The 17,556-nt window shown below is 39.5% G+C and overlaps 1 protein-coding gene across 1 annotated transcript; it reads right to left on the bottom strand.

Annotated features, from left to right (window-relative positions):
- Positions 1-1,526: 1,526 nt before the first annotated feature.
- LOC139119535 (uncharacterized) lies at positions 1,527-17,070 on the bottom strand. The gene is made up of 4 exons (XM_070683377.1): positions 16,218-17,070; positions 2,914-3,289; positions 2,135-2,286; positions 1,527-1,601 (listed from the first exon to the last, which is right to left on the bottom strand). The coding sequence occupies exons 1-4, from the start codon at positions 16,242-16,244 to the stop codon at positions 1,527-1,529; spliced, it is 630 nt and encodes a 209-aa protein (XP_070539478.1). The 5' UTR covers positions 16,245-17,070.
- Between the last annotated feature and the right edge of the window lie 486 nt (positions 17,071-17,556).

Below are 17,556 nucleotides of genomic sequence, written 5' to 3'. Positions count from 1 at the left end.
CCAAAAATGACAAAAAAATTCCTAAAAAATACACATTTGCATATTTCATCACAATTTGAACAAATCCAAGTTGGGTTATCCCTAGGGACCTGTATACCAAATAACAAAGCTGTCTGATCAGCGGTTATGAAGAAGAAGATTTTTTACCAAAAACACCTTTTTTGGCATTAATTTGCCCATTTTCAACAATATCAAAAAATTAAAAAAATAGTTTCTCAAAACATATATTTTTCATCTACACAACAAATATCAAATCAGTAAGAACTGCAGTTCTCAAGATATTTGAGTGGACGGACGCCTCACAAACGGACATACATACATACATACATACAGACTGACGACGGACGCCGGACGGATACCCATCCCAATAGCTTCTATAGACTATAGTCTATAGTAGCTAAAAAACCAAGCGACCTAACAGTCGACAGAGCTACGCTGTGTGTGTAGAGAATAACTTTTTGTGCCAAATGATGATGATGAAGGTGGATATCTCCGATAGCCCATTTCAGGATGGCCTGACCAAAATGGGAAAATAAGCTGCAAAATTACAAAATTGAAGATTTCATCATAATTTCAGTACATAATATTGAGATAAACCCTAAGAAACTGTATACCAAATATCAAAGCTGTCAGATGATTAAACATATGAGAAACAAAGATCTTGACGAAAGCGGCAAAAATTGACCCAGAAATACAAAAATTGAAGATTTCATCAAATTTCAATATATCACACAAAGACAACCCGTAGGAAACTGTATACCAAACATCAAAGGTATCAGACAAGTAGGTTTTTAAAACAAATTTTTTGAATAAAATGGCAAAATTTGCGCAAAAATACAAAATTGCAGATTTCATCATTATTTCAATATGTCATACTTAGTTCATCTGTAGGAACCTGTATACTAAATATGAAAGCATTCAGATGAGTACTTTTTGAGAAGATTTCTTTGACAATAAATGACAAAAATTGCCCTAAAAATACAAAATTGTAGATTTCATCATAATTTGAATATATCACATTTTGATCATCCCTATTAACCTGTATACCAAATATCAAAGCTGTCAGACAAGCTGTTTTAATGAAATAAATTTTTGACCAAAAATAACAAAAAATTCCTTAAAAATACAGATTTGCATATTTCATCACAAAAATCTAAGTTGGGTTACCCCTGGGGACCTGTATACTAAAGCTGTCTGACCAGCGGTTATGAAGAAGATTTCTTTTACCAAAAACGCCTTTTTGGGGGGCTAATTTGCATATTTTCAAAAAAATATCAAAAAATAAAAAAACATTTCATAATCATACTTTGCATTGACACAACAAATATCAAATCTATGACTACTTCGGTTCTCAAGATATTTGAGTGGACTGACGTCGTCACAAACGGATATACATACATACATACATACATACATACATACATACATACACATACAGACAGACTGACACCGGCAAATATCCATCCCGATAGCTTCTATAGACTCCAGTCTATAGTAGCTAATCATGAATATACCGTAATTAGGTATTAAGCCAGAGGCTTATGGTGAGGTGAGGAATGAGGATAAACAGTGATAGTACCACATTCCTGGCCCTTAGCAAACTGTGTGCAGCAAATTCATACTTAGTCATTTAAGTTTGCTGTGAGCAAGCTAAATTTTAGTGAGAATTTGATTTAAGGTAAAGTTTATATCCATCCAGTTTGAGCCTAACATGCTGCTCATGTGTTTTGAACAAACTGCAAAATTTTTAAACAGGCCAATATTTTGGCAACAGATTAGCTTTGTCTCTTAATTTGCTCTCAGAGAACGTTTTACCCTCAAAAAACAAAATAGTTTTTGAGCACTTACAAAACGAATATGAATCTTACTACAGAATGTAGGCCACCAAATTATTAAGCTATCAGTCCATAAGTTTCACTGAATACAGGTTTCATTGAAACGTACTTCCTTTCATAAATACCATATGTTACAATATGATATGTGCGTGAGAAAATGTAGCATAAATGAGAGGATTAAATTTAGTGTATAGAAATGTTAAACGATAAAACATTTAAATTCAGTAAAAATAATTTGTAACCTTCTTCAAGGATATATTTTGATTTCAGAATACCACATTTAAATTACACTGACATACCTGGTGTATTGTTTGTAATGGCCGGGACTGCAAAGTCTGTCTGAAATGCTTTGCTACTGTATCATACTCCTTAGATTTAGGATCGAGTACCACTCTCTCGACCTGTTGACCAGGTAACATGTTTGTCCATGATGAAGGCAGGCTGAAACCACCTGAAATTCAAAATATGCAAAGTTCTCAGTGACTTACATATATGAAAGTATTCATTATATCTCATGTACTATAATACACATACTCATTTGAGAAATTAAAAAAATTACATTCATTTACATTTACAATGACTTGACAATAAAGGTAGAGAAAAAACAGCTGCAGGCGTAAGGTCATCAACAAACATGGATCAAAAACTTTAAAGATTTCTTTGTTCAAAACAGTATTGACATTTCTGTGAATGTAAACACATCACCCCAATTGCTTGAAACAAGAAATGATTGTAAAGGATGTTTCGATATTAAATGACATCTACTGCCTTTTCTCAAATACAAGTTTTGATTCAATTTAGTTGAACTTTCTCGGATGCATGTTATTGTCAGTTGCAGTTCCTATGAAACAGGGTATACATATTTATTTCCCAGTAACATATATGCCATAACAACCTAAAGGCTGATGTCATACTGCCCCCAATTTCAAGTTTGACACTGTTTGAACTTTCACTTGCACAGATTTTTGTCATGGGCATCAACAAATACTGAATGATGCACCTGTCATTGCAAGTCCACTTGGCATACTGGATATGATCAACAAAGAAGCAATAGTATAGTTGTACATACAGCTCTTACCTTCTTTCAGTTCTCTTCTAACTTCAACCACACCTAAAGTAGGATCATCTGGAACACTCTCCTTCATTTGTTTGAAGTCTATCTTGTATCGTCCTCCTTCTATGTTAAATAAAACACTACCTGTCTTATCTTCTTGATAAGCTTTTTCTATGATGCCTGTTGTCAGAAGATCGTACTCTTCCAACTCCTCATTCTCATTCAAGAATAACCATTTCACAGTTTTGGCAAGCAGCTTTGCCTCACTTTCATGCCTCTCTTCATCATGAATTCTTTCTAGCAGGACATTAACCTCCTTGTGAACTGTCATAACATCCTGTGGACCACCCTGTATTCGGAGCCTACTCACTGAACCAGTGTTCACCATTTCAACCTTCACCTAAATTTTGAAGAATATGCACGACAAATATGAATATCTATGTCTGAACAATAGCCTCAAAGGGGCCATAGGCAAGGTTTGTATCCTGTTTTCATTGTGATTTTAGTCTGTCAACAGCTGCTTTTATACCTTTCATTATCATGAACAAGTAACAAGGAATTAAAATAGCGATGATAAAATAACAAGTGACTCAAATGGCACTCACTGCCCAGGAGCGTCCGAGTGAGTGGCAGCAATGCACGGCTCAGGTGGAGTTGGGATCTGGGGTACAGTGATAGGAGCAACTGTACGGCCCCAGCATGGAATGTTGCTCAGATAGAGTTATGATCTGGAATGGCACAAGAGTCTATACGTATCACCCCATGCACGAATATCGCCAGTCAAGCAATCCCAAGCATGGTGGTGCGAGCGTGTGAGTTGAGCGAGCTGATTATGCCCAGCCTCTAAACCAATAGGCACTGCGTGGCAATGTCATGTGATATTTTTCATGAGCATTAATTGGGCCATATGCGATTTTCGCGCCATATCAAAATACCTGATAATCCTGAATATTTACGCCCTTTTTACTACATTTAGGTATAGCTGATAACTCAAACTTTGGGGGGGGGGGAGTAACAATTCGCCAAGCTGCATTCAATGAAGTGGTTAAGGATTGGCTGATGCCGCACTCAATGCCCTTACGACTGGAATTTGTCATGTGTCAATCAATGATTTTCATTGCATTGGTTACTCAAAATCGTGTCAATCACAGCAATTGCGTACAGGGAGGCAAGCCAACGATGAGTGTTCAAAAGCTGTATGTTGCCAGGAGTAAACCATTGCCGATTGCAGAGGTTCCAGCTCGGCTTACACTGATTTGCGGAACGGAATGAGCGGAACGGAACGGAACGGAATAGCCACACCAAAAAGCAAAATAGTTTCTCTTAATTAGATTCCAATTTTTTTCGGCCACTGAATTTTGGAGCGGAACAGCATGGAATTTCGAATCTAAGACAGAAATTTCGATTTAAATAAAATATCATTTTTCAACCCTTAACGTAATGCATCTGTTTTTCGAATTTCTCTTGCCGTGATAAAATCGTGAATAAGACTACTATAATGAGAACTTTATTCTATAGAAGCACACTTCGGGAAGTGTGGTAGAACAAGTACAATAAATCAAACATTACACATATAATTTGGCAAGACTGCTCCTGAGACTGCTGCTGGGAATGAATAAGACTACTGGACTGAAGCTTAGTAATTCAAGCCTAAAACTACACCTGAATCCAAATCTCACCCTGGATATCGCATCTGCTGGAGGATGCCATGGCTACCATGAGGCATGTGAGGTGGCGGTCTGTGTAATAATTCACCCCATGGCAATTATTGGCGCCTAATTACATTTGGCGCGGAGGTGAAAAACGAGGGGGCGGTGACGGATTGTTACTTCTAAAATTGATACATTGCATTGCTGACTGTGTGTTCATTGGCGTGGATGCAACGGAAACCCCTTTTGTTTTTTGTTGCCAAGGGTCTGCAGACTTAAGGGAGCACCAGTTGATTTGGAGGGTATCGAGAAAATGGGGGTATAGACAAATTTTTTTCACCCATTATGACAGCATTTTTTTTCGAATTTGCTCGCGCAACAAATTATTTTCTGCACAACTGAAGGCAATGCAATATATTTCATTTGTTCTCGAAATGAAGTGCACGTGCATATGTTGTGCATGTCAAAGTTCATTCATGCAACCTGTAATCTTTATTGCAGAATTTTGCATATCTAACCCCTTCCCACATTAGAAAATTTTGAAATATCCAGATCTTAAAGATCAACATACCCAAAAGGTCGGTTCTAAACATTCATTTTTGGTAATTCAAACACCTCGCATCACATTTTTTGCCTTCATGTCAGGGAAGTGGTAACATTTCTTTCCTCACTTTGGGGTTTTGCAGCAAATTTTTTTATCATTCTCCCTGGGGGATGACAATATTCCCCTCCCGAATCCTAGCTCCAGCCCCTCCTTCAGAAATCAAATGATTCTCCCTTAGCATGCTCGGTAAAAAACGAGGGGCTGAAATCAATCTATCGATTGACCAAACAACTAGGTCAAAGGAGTCATCTGTAATACATACAGAAGGCATCGCTCATACTTACATACACAGTCGACCAATGCATTAATGGGTGATTATGGCTTTGCTATAATCATTGTCAACGTCTGGAGGGACACAGGGAAAAGGGTTAAGACCTTGACATGTATGGGTAACCATGCGCCACCTTCCACTGGCTGGATGCACTTGAGACGTAACCTTATCTACCAACTGCCCTCATTTACCGTTATCTAAACAACTTGCGTCACCCATTCCACGTCATTATCCATGCGCATATCAGTGTGATCAAAGCTATAGATCGTCCATTTCAACTTCTGCCACGCTCAAGTTCACACCATAAAATTCACCATGCCAAAAACGAAGAAAAGCAGGGGCCGCGCCCGGGCGGCCACCCGTACATCGACGAGGTTGAAGAGATGCCCAGCGCACCTTGACAAACACCTACTCCAGTCAGTACCGACGGAAACCACACCAACCATTCCTGACGGCGTCGTGCCGACAACTGCCACAGGGGCAGCCGACCCAAGCATGTCAGACCACATCACCAAACTAGTAGAAACCAGCATTGCAAGCGCCATTGATACAATCCAACGTGAACTACGGCAGCCAATTACCAACACCACGGCACTGGCGCCTATCCCGACGCACAACCTGCAAGTCCAGCCAACTGATACAGTCGTTGGTGCACTATCACCCGCTTCAGTCATCGTCGCAGGACCGACGACGCTCGCCTCTCCGTCCAGCACCGTGCTTACTCAAGCCCACCCAAGTAATCATCTCACTAATCATGTTAATGGATACCAACCCGCAATTACAGCTGCCCCACCCAACTTGACCACCAGTGGTGGCGCTGCGCACATCCGGGACCACCCCACCGATGGCGACGCACCTCATTACTTCCAAATGAAGGCCGTGTTTGTAATGAATTGTGGGAAATAAAGCTTAGGTCAATGGGTCATTCGTGCCACAACGCTTGAATCGTCACATGTGGACGTACGCAGACTGAACCTCGCCTATTGCTTGTTATTTTGCTATAGCTTATATTTCCACACAAAGTGACCTCACACTATTCACAGGCGCTTGTTAGCTTAGGGGGCCGTCATACTTCCTTCGTTTGGGCTTTGGATTCCATCCTGACCCCCATTTCTCGGAATTCCACTCCTTACCCACATTGCGACCTCTAAGGATGGATTCATCATCAAGGTCATTCAGACCTTGACCCCAAGGTCACCAATGACCGTTGCTCGGTTGCTTGACTGAAGGGGCCCTCTCCCGTAGTCTGCTAAATCGATCGATTTTTGGCTCGATCTATCGATCCCGTACTCGATCTGCGCGCCACTGCAACCTATAAACTGCTCCTTTTTAGGTTGCAGTGGCGGGAAGATCGAGTACGGGATCGATAGATTGAGCCGAAAATCGATCGATTTAGCAGACTACCCAGCTAACGAGCATCTGTGTGACCATTCCTTCACGACAGTGCAATGATTGTCGATACAGGCGTTGCGGCCAGGTTCATAACTGTGTATGTATGTGTGAGCGATATGATAGGCATGCAATACATGTAGTTTGAACATCCACAATTGGATCGAGAGGCAGACCATTGCATACTTCAACTATTACTTCTGTCGCTTGTAAACTGGCATTCAGATCTCAAATTGCGTTAACCGTGAAACCATATTGGGCAAAATATTGAAAGTAATGTCAGTGTCATATAGGCCAAGTTGGCCAAAATGAAATACGTTTTTGACGCCATGATTTCCCGGCCTATCCTCTGTTATTAGGGACTGGTCAGTTTTCTTCGGCCTGGGGGGGGGGGGGGGGGGGTGGGGGGGGGGGTTGGATTATTTTTTGCCGACGTCAAAAAGTGGCTGACCCCCCCTATTCCAAATTTTGAAAACAGGGTGACCCCCCCCCCCCCCGCACGCGACAACTGTAATATGTAATAATATAATACTGTAATATATATATATATATATATATATATATATATATATATATATATATATATATATATATATGTAAATATATATGTTATATTTTACATACATTTATATTTTAAGTCATTCTGTGTTTTAATGAAATTGTTGGCATGTCAGTTGTGAGATAGAAATTTCAAAGGGTCAATCTTAAAGTTTGAATACAGTACATTTTGAATGAGCTGTGAAATGTTCTTCACACTTTCTATGCTTAAAGGCGGAGCCTCCCTTTAAAAGGGCGCCAGCCTATGGCGGCGTTCACTGTGTAAGTGGACACCAAACAGGCAACATGAGGGCACAAGCTCCAGAAAATGCCACTTTTTATTTTTTTCCAACCGCAAAAACGCTGACAGACTGCCAAGCGGTCAGCACGAAGCGGCTGCCGATCGAACTCTGTGGTTATATTCCAATTCTAACGTGGCTGGAAGACGTTTTTTAAGGAAATTCGAGTGTGGTGCTGGGGAATAAATGACCGTTGGCAATTTGAACCGACCGTCAATCAAACGGTTATATAAGCTCTATTTGCAGGATTAGCAAAAGGTGACAAAAGATTGAAATCAGTTTGTGTAATTAATGTAATAGAAATCAAACATCGTACTGGCCATGTGTTTGACTGGGAGGAGAACTCCACTAATGCGAGAACCTGGGATTGAAAAGTGCGGCTTTAAACAGATACAGTCCTGAACTGTTGTACAGAAATGGATGTCAATCATAATATCAAACAGGAAAAGCAGTAAATCAAAAACTTTGATGGTGTTAAGACTTGCCAGCCATCCAATTAAATCTCCTGAGGAACAATATATGCATTTTAGCCAAATCTGATGTGTGCAGAGTCTGAGATGACCTTTTCTTGTAACATTGATATTTGTGCATGTTGCTTTCTCATACTGAATTCTCATAGAGAAAACAGAAAAGTATCAGGAATTTGTCATGCTTTTCATATGAAATGCAGATTTCATAATAGTACACTTTCACTTAGCAAACATCAAGATATCTCTGGCATATATCTCTGATTTATTAAAGTATGGTGCCCGAAGGGCGCGGAGAAAAATATGAAACATCCTAATATCTCTGATATATATGTCTTGTATATTAAAGTAATGCACAGGAAGGGTGTGCTGAAAAATGTCTGATATATTAAAGTAATGCGCTTGAAGAGCACGCTGAAAAATATTGAACATATATCTCTGATATATGTATGCCTGATATGTTAAAGTTGGGCGTGCTGCAAAATATGTCTGATTATTAAAGTTACGTGCCCGAAGGGCGCGCCAAAAATGAAACTGGATGAAATTTGTGGCTGACACGATGCATTTTAGGCAATGATGAGCCTGTGTCGAAATTCAAAAACACACTGACCCCCCCTATTGGGCATTTCAAAAACATGGTGACCCCCCCCTATCACCAAAGTCAAAACAGGGTGACACCCCCCATGAATCCACCGCCCCCTCCCCCAGGCCGAAGAAACTGACCAGTCCCTTACCACCTCAAACCCATTGGAGGCTTTTCTCGCAATGAAGCATGATTTCGCCACCAAATCATGGTCCCTTGGACCTTTGACAGTGACCTTATGACGTAGTCTCAGAAACAGATGCTATTTTTCCACAACAAATACTCGAAACGTTGTACCCACTTTCACCGTCCGTCCAGTAGCTCGCGTTCCCCACTATAAGCTTATATGCTCACGTCTTGACCCTTGAAAATCGTTAAGTTTATCTGAGCCCGACCCCGCTTCATGCAGGAGTAGATGGCCCCATGCATAAAATGACACCGCTAAAGGGCCTAAAAATCATCAAACCTTCTTTATGTGGCATTTGTTGATTTTAAAAAAGCCTTTGATTCTGTTTCGAGAAAGGGTTTATTTTTAAAAATGCAGAGATTAATTAAGTTGTGAAGTCCATGTATGATAATACTCAGTATAACGTGAAAACGTCAATCAAAATTCCAGATTGGTTTCTTTCTTCATGGGGAGGGGGGGTAAAACAAGGTTGTAATCTTTCATCTACATTGTTTAACATATTTCTTACCATCTCCCGGAGATAATATACACAGTGTTCTCCCTGAATAAGGTAACAGGGGCGTGGCGCCCTCTTGTAAATTCCGAGCGCCCCCTTGCCAGAAATGAAAAATAAAACAATAAAATGTACGAAATAAAAAAGTTGACGGTGATTTACACGCAAAATGCAAGCGTGAGCGTCGATCCTGCAGGCTGCAAACGTAATTCTCATCATCTTGCAAATCTCGCGAGTTTGTGATGTCATCCGAGATCATAGGCCCATGTGCAACTCATCGATGGCAGCCATATTTGCATGGCTCAGGCCCACGTGTCTCAGGCCGTACGTTATCCACGGTCCCTCCATAGGGACCGTGCATTAGGTAACTGACTTAGCTGAGTAAACATGCCAAGGAGCTTGAGGGTAACCAAGGACAGCAGAGTACACTAGTTTTTTAGGAGGTTAGAATTTCGCTTCTGTATTCCTTCCCAAGCAAAACGACCTATAAATTTTAGGCTCGGCGGACGTGTATCAGGATGAGAATACGTCACATTACCCATTACGTGGTTTTGACATCGATGAATAAATGTATGTCTGTCGCTATGTTTTCGTTTTCAAAAAATGTAATCTTCATTGAAATCAGTGAACTGGAATTAAAGTTATCGAACACTGTCTCAGATCTCTTTTCCTTTGAGTTTTTTATACGAAAAAAAATCGGAAAAAATACTCCCCAAGTGCCACCAAATAACACCATTTTAATCTCTGTTTTTTTAAAAGCTCCATCGGCAGGAGGGGGGACACCCCCTCCTGACCTCCCCCCGCGACCGCTTACGCGGTCGCTTGTGGTGCTTCGCACCACAACTTCGCCCTCTTGTCAAATATCCTGAGGAGAACACTTATATATATATATATATATATATATATATATATATATATATATATATATATATATATATATATATATATATATATATATATATATATATTTCTTTCTTTCCCATTGATATAGGAGATCTAAAGTTAAATTGTATTTTATATGCTGACGATTTAGTTTTAATATCAAAACTTATCTACAGATTTGTTTGAATAAGTTACATTCTTCAAGTAAAACCAAAAAACAATGGTTTTCAGTAAAGGTAACCGTTTAATAAAGAGTCATTTTAATATGAGAAAAATGCAATTGAAACTGTAAATCAGTATACATATTTAGGTATAGTTTTTACACCAAATGGAAAATTCAAACAGAATCAGTTTACTCTTAAAAATAAAGCAATGAAAGCTTTATTCAGTATCAGAGAGTCAATTTGAAGTGAAACAGTGTTTAGTCCAAAAGTTTGTCTAAAAGTCTGTGATACTTTAATAATACCAATTCTTTCTTATGCTTAGAAATCTGGAGAACAGAAATTACAAGTACCGATAATTGCCTTGAAGGTCTATGTATGTATATTACAGATGTATCTTGGGAGTGAGTAAATGTACCCTACTTGAAGGGATTAGAGCAAAGTTGGACAGATTTCCATTAAAGATCAATCTTTAGTTGTCTGTTATTAAAATATTGGTGTAGGTTAAACAGTTTGCCAGGAGATCATATTCTCAAACAGGCGCTTCAAGAAAACAAAGATATAAATTCTCCTTGGGCAAATTTTATTCTTTGTAATTTGGGAAGTTACAATCATATGTTTTCAACTCAAAAGAGTGATATCATATACCCAGTTAAACAAGAAAATAAAAAGGAAGATGGCCCAGGGATCACTTGTAAGGCCGGATGTCAAGTGATACAAGAAAAATTTAGGTTGTAACAAATTTATGTACGTACAGAACTTTCAAGTCTGAATTGTATTTTGAAAAATACCTGAACAATTTGTCAAAGTTTACACTTCTCAGAGCTTTATCGAAATTCAGGTTGAGTGATCATAGTTTAAGTATGGGATTGGAATAGATGATGAGTTTCATGGTACAAATTTTATCACAGAACGAGTTTTATTGTTCTAGGAAAGTGGGGTAGATTTCTCCACTTTTTCCAGTGTTACACAAACGGAAAAGGCTCTTAAATCTTAAAAAGGGTTTATGGAGTGTAATTTTCTAGGTCTTGATATATTCTTGAAGAACACTGATCTGTGCTCGACCCTCCAGTAGCATTCTCACTATTAAACAGTTTGTTGACTGTACAACTTGGATACTATGTTGTCCTTTTGAAAGTTCAGTTTTGTACTTTGTCCAATTTTGTAATGTGAGTTGAGTATGATGAAGATTGTCGATGCAAATGGGGGACCGGGAGGCAGCATGCTTAAAAGCTCCCTTGCTAAACTATATGATCACAGTCCAAACATGGACACAATACGTCCATGGTCCGATCTCCTCTACAGCCAAAATCACAGTCGACAGCAATAGTTTTTAAGTCCGATATATGTTACCATAAATTCATAACAAGTTACATAAACAACGTTAACGGAATCAAACCAAGAGGTGAGTTTCCTGTGGGCCGGATGCATTATATGGATAGCGACTTTGCATTGGGGGCCGCGTTTGTTGCGGGGCCGGGATCTCTTGTATCCTGAAAACCGTCATGAACCAAGAAAAACAAGTCACTGTCAATGACATAGCCCCCACTTGTAAAAGGAGTATTAGTCTTGATGGGGCAGGGAAATGTGGTCATTAAAAAGTATCGCTGGAGTGTATAAGTTCACATCTATTGGCACATAGGTTTATGTCATTTTTCCCAATTTATAACAAGAGGCATGTCTAAGTTATGGTTCTAAATCGGGAAAAAAGATCAGACCTCTAGCTGTGTTGGCCAGCCAAGAAATACATATGTGCATAATAAATGAGGTACGAGATGTGAAATCTTAAGGTCTAATATCCTATCAAAATTGAAGCGTATAGAACTTGTGGTTACTGAGTTATGCACATATATGTATAATCAAGGTCTAAGGTCATCAAGGTCACGTGACATTTTGAAAAAAAAAATTGTATTGCTAAGTTATATACCAAAAATCAGACCTCTAGCTCTATTGGCTCGCTCAAAATTAGATATGCACATAATTAATGAGGTACAATATGTGGCGTCATAAAGTGTCCCATCATACCATACATGAAGGGTGTAGCACTTGTGGTTACTGAGTTATGGACAAATATGTATATTTGAGGTCAAAGGTCACCGAGGCCACGTGACATTTTGTCAAAAAAATTGTATTGCTAAGTTATATACCAAAAATCAGACCTCTAGCTCGATTGGCTTGCTCAAAATTAGATATGTGCATAATAAATGAGGTACAATATATGGCGTCATAAGCTGTCCCATCATACCATACATGAAGGGTGTAGCACTTGTGGTTACTGAGTTATGGACAAATATATATATTTGAGGTCAAAGGTCACCAAGGTCACATGACATTTTGTGAAAATATCTGAGATATCTGCGTGAACGGATGGACTCACGGATGGACTCACGGACGGACATGACCCAATCTATAAGCCCCCTGGACTTCATCCATGGGGACTAAAAACTGTGTCACTGCATCCTTTTTGCAATATGAATACGATGAGAAACTAAATTTTTATTTTTCTTGGCCTTATACATGGGAGTCTATGGACTGCCTTATACATGGGAGTCTATGGAGACTGCCTTATACATGGGAGTCTATGGAGGTGAAAACTAAAAAGTCCTCTAACACGGCCAAATTTGATCGCATTCTGAAACAAATTGACGTGCATCTGTATGGGGTAGGGTACTATCCTTGCGCAAAGTTTGAAAGAAATTGACCTGGGCATGTCAGAGATATCTGCGTGAACGGACGGACGCACGGACGCACGGACGCACGCACGGACATGACCAAACCTATAAGTCCCGCCGGACGGTGTCCGTGGGGACTAAAAATCTCTAAAGAAACTACCGGTATTTTGATAATCTGTATTTCTCTGTTGTATGGATCTCGTGTTTGTGTTTAAGTGTCAGTTCTGTATTATGTGTGTTTCGTATTTTCACCCTTACGAAAAAGTCCTATAGGACCCAAATGGGATTGACCGTGGTCCAATAGGCGTACCACAGGAATGGTGTAGGACCAGGCTTGTCCTATAGGAATAATGATTGTAAGTCCTATTGGACAATCCCATTGTAAATGAAATTCCAATAGGAACTTTTTGGGGCCATGCTTGTCCTATGGGAACAATCCCTGAATGTCCTACAGGACAATCCTTTTGTAAATGACATTCAAATAGGATTTATTCAATTCTGTCAGAATCATTAGCTTTTGCCGTTGCTCTGACAAAATTATTCTTACCATTCTCTGAGAGCAAAATATTTTGCAAATTAATTTGCAATTAATCTTTGGACTGGTACTGAAGGAAACATGGTTTGTAAAAATGTCACATTTTGCTATTTCTAAAATTAAATGAAAAAAAATATACAAGCAAGCAAAATACATAAATAAATAAACACTTAAATCAATAAAATAAATCAATAAATAGGCCCAGCAATTAAGTTTACATGCTGGCTCATGCATACATATAAGTAACACACACTTACAATATCATTGAGTTTCCACAGACTTAGGACTATTACAACTACCAGCACTTCAAATTCATAAATGAGAATCAATATCACCTCATTATCTTATCTATGTCTGATCAACACATATATTGTACACCTTTCTAAAGTCCTATTAGACTGTCCTATTGGAAAACTTAAGCCCAGAATGCATTTGGGCGGCTGCAGTGCATTATGGGCTAGCATCATCAAAACAAGATGGCCGCTGCAGAACAGACAAAAGGCAGTTGTAGCTCTGAAAAATGACTGTGTGGCAGCATAACAGGGTGTTGTACAGCTTTTATATCACTGTAGTACAGCAAGGTTAGGTAGGACAGATTATTGTATGTCAGTGTTTTCCTTTTGAAGACTGAATAGTTACGGAAATAGCCGGGTTTACAATAGTCCTTTGTCTACTTGCCTGCTCATGATCAGTGTATGCCCATTGTGTGACTTCTAGCTTGTTGACTATGGCATTTCAGTCCACACAAAGAATATAAACAGGAGTGAAGTTTAAAGCTAAGGTAGTAATGTAGTTAATGATTGGATACATACCGGTATGGTCCAAAATGCATTGATATTTATGTGAGACAAAGGAGCAATGGAACAATGGGGTTGGACCCCCTGTTACATAACAAACAGGAAGTTGATATCTCAATGATTTCTGCTCATGTATTGCCATCATGAAACCTGAATTGTTTCTATGCTGATAGAGCTCATTTGGCTATTGAATTATTAAAATTATGATACTGAAAATTGAATGTTTTGTGTCATAATTTGGATACATTACATAGCAGCATCAAATGAACTTATCACCTAAAACAAGAGCCATATAAAACTGCAACTCAAAAATTTCATGAAGGCAGACCTTAATTTCTATGTGTAATATGCTTCTGTAGTCTCAGCTATAATAGTTTAATTAGATAATTGTTACATACAGCTTTGTATAATATTTTATACTTCTCTTCAATTTCCTGTCATTCTTTCTGATTATAGAAATAAAGTTTCTTTGTTCAAAAGTATATCCATTGTAAGTTCTTCTTTGCTCCCTAATGAACGTTGAAACACCAGCTATATAGCTTAATTGTCTTCTTAGCGTCTGTATGTGTAAAATGCAAATTGTTATTGTTTACATTTTAATTCTAGTCCAGACCAGAATTCATTTCTCAACAATAACAATGTCTACACATGTACACACTGAGTTCAATGGAACGTTCCAATTGGTTTACCATAGGACTGTCTAATAGGACATATTATTATTAGACTACCATGGGACTGTCTAATAGGACATGTCTAATGATCCTATTGGACTACTATGGGACAGTCTCGTAGGACAGGTGTCGCATTCCTATTGGACTACCATGGGACAGTCTCATAGGACAGGTGTCGCATTCCTATTGGACTACTATGGGACTGTCTCATAGGACAGGTGTCGCATTCCTATTGGACTACTGTGGGGGCTGTCTCATAGGACAGGTGTCGCATTCCTATTGGACTACTATGGGACTGTCTCATAGGACATTGTCTCAAAATACTATTGGACAATCCTATCAGACTGATTCCTATTGGAGTCCAATAGGACTTTTTTGTAAGGGCAGACCTGTAGGCAGTGTACTTAAAGGCCTAGGGCTATAGGCTGGGGCTGCCCGGTACGTTTACATTAAAAAGATAAATAACATATATGGAAATATCGCCCTAGATATGGAATTTTGTCGTGATACAAGTCAACAGATCTTGTACGCGCATGAAAGTACAGTACCTCGACGCTGTTTATTTTGACATTCAGACACCCTGCATGTGTACGTGCGTACGTTGAGGCCGTGCCGCGGCACATTTGGCACGAATGACCTCTATGACCTCAGCTATATTTCCCATAATGCAATGTAAACATGTCTGCCGGGTGCTCCTTGAAAGTAGTGATTCGGGTATATGGCTGCGCCCTATGCTACGTTCAACCCGCCCGGCCAGCTGGCCACAACGCACCGCCATGGCACCAACTACCTAGAGCCGGGCCAACAGGCAATTCTTCCGCAGCAATACCCCCAGCCGACCTGCTGCCATATGTCGACCAATCAATACTCAACGCCTTGGCTAACCTCGGTAAGTTCATCGAATTTGGTGACTTGCACCCTGATGCCCTAGCTCCAAACTCAACCAGGCTAGCAAGACACAAGTAGCTTTCGATCCAGACAACCTTGGCGTAGCCACTGTGCATTCACAACTGAGGTGAAGCGGAAAAAATCGACGACTTTGACACCTGGTTACAGTGCTTCCTCTTCTTTTTCTCATATCGAACATTCTACTACCCACATTTGGCAATCCCCATGGCTGGTTATACCTACCTTCGTTTCCTTGCCCTGCACGACCATCTGCACAACAAGCCACAGCCAGCCTCATCTACACCTCACCCATGGTGCTAACATCGGCTTCATTGGGACCTGCATTCACACTGCACTACACTCGCAACGGCTGAGTCCGCAACGATCGATCCGGATGCCGTCTCCACCGCCATAACAAACGAACTGCACCTCGCCCTTACAGAAAATTGAGATCTACATCTAGTCCACATTAGATCTACAGTAGACTCTATTTTAATTGGGCAGTAGATGAACTGCTTCATCTACTTTTGTGCATACTAATGAGGTCATAGTTCAGAGAGTAGATGAAATGTAGACAAAATGTGGATGAAAAATTAGACGAAATTTAGATCTCAGGTAGATGAAATGTAGACAAGATGTAGATCTATTGCTTCGTCTACTTTTGTGCATATTAATCATCAGGTCATAGTTTAGAGAGTAGATAAAATGTAGATGAAAGGCAGACAAGATGTAGATGAAATAAATTACGTATAAGATGTAGCTTAGACAAAGAACAAGAAATTAGTGAGGCATGGAGATCTTGCAAAAGTGTTGAAAATGAAAATGTAAGTATGTTAACATGTCAATCAATTTTTAGACTTTAAAAATTGACCGATGGCCATGGTGTAGCACAGGCTAGGGCTGCAGTTCATGATGAGTATCACAATATTGCATATCACAACAACATCCTCTTGATGTAATTTGGTGGCAACTTCACTGAGCACCATGGTATCAATGGACCTTTGCATAACATGAGATACCTCACGCAGGAAAAATCAATCATCCAATGACCGATCATGAGTGGTATTCAGGTCGAAATAGAGAGTAGAACATTGTGCATGCTTAGGCCTACTCAATTTTTCAAAATCTTTCTCAACTGTACATACATCATTACATGATTAACAGAACAAACTGCATACAAAGCATTTCAGTACTTCAACGACACTTTATTAAAAAAATTAGAACTGAAATATTCTACATGTTACACAATCAAAATTCATATGGTCGTGGTATTAAACAGAGGATCAACAAACCTTGCCTACTCACGGGCCTACCTTACAAGTTGCATTACATTATTACCGCAGCACCAGTACAGCTGTATACCACAGGCGCTCCTTAGCTGGGTAGTCTGCTGAGTAGATCGATTTTCGGATCGATCTATTGATCCCGTAGTCGATATGCCCGCCACTGCAACCTAAATACTACCTAAATCTAAATAGTATTTAGGTGCAGTGGCGGGCATATCGACTACGGGATCAACAGATCGATCCGAAAATCGATCTACTTAGCAGACTACCCAGCTAAGGAGCGCCTGTGCTGTATA

Source organism: Ptychodera flava, chromosome 20 (genome assembly GCF_041260155.1).
Source record: "Ptychodera flava strain L36383 chromosome 20, AS_Pfla_20210202, whole genome shotgun sequence".
In the NCBI taxonomy this organism is placed as follows: Eukaryota; Metazoa; Hemichordata; class Enteropneusta; family Ptychoderidae; genus Ptychodera; species Ptychodera flava.
Note: the sequence above shows the minus strand (reverse complement) of the source record. Positions and strands in the feature narration are given on the sequence as shown.

What these genes read in the sequence shown, in the direction of transcription:
- LOC139119535 (XM_070683377.1), bottom strand. Translation starts at nt 16,244, where the DNA reads ATGGTCGTGCAGGGCAAGGAAACGAAG. An exon ending in TGCAGGGCAAGGAAACGAAG is followed by an intron (nt 3,290 to 16,217) that starts GTAGGTATAACC and finishes TTCAAAATTTAG; the next exon opens with GTGAAGGTTGAAATGGTGAA. An exon ending in CATTACAAACAATACACCAG is followed by an intron (nt 1,602 to 2,134) that starts GTATGTCAGTGT and finishes TGCTGCACACAG; the next exon opens with TTTGCTAAGGGCCAGGAATG.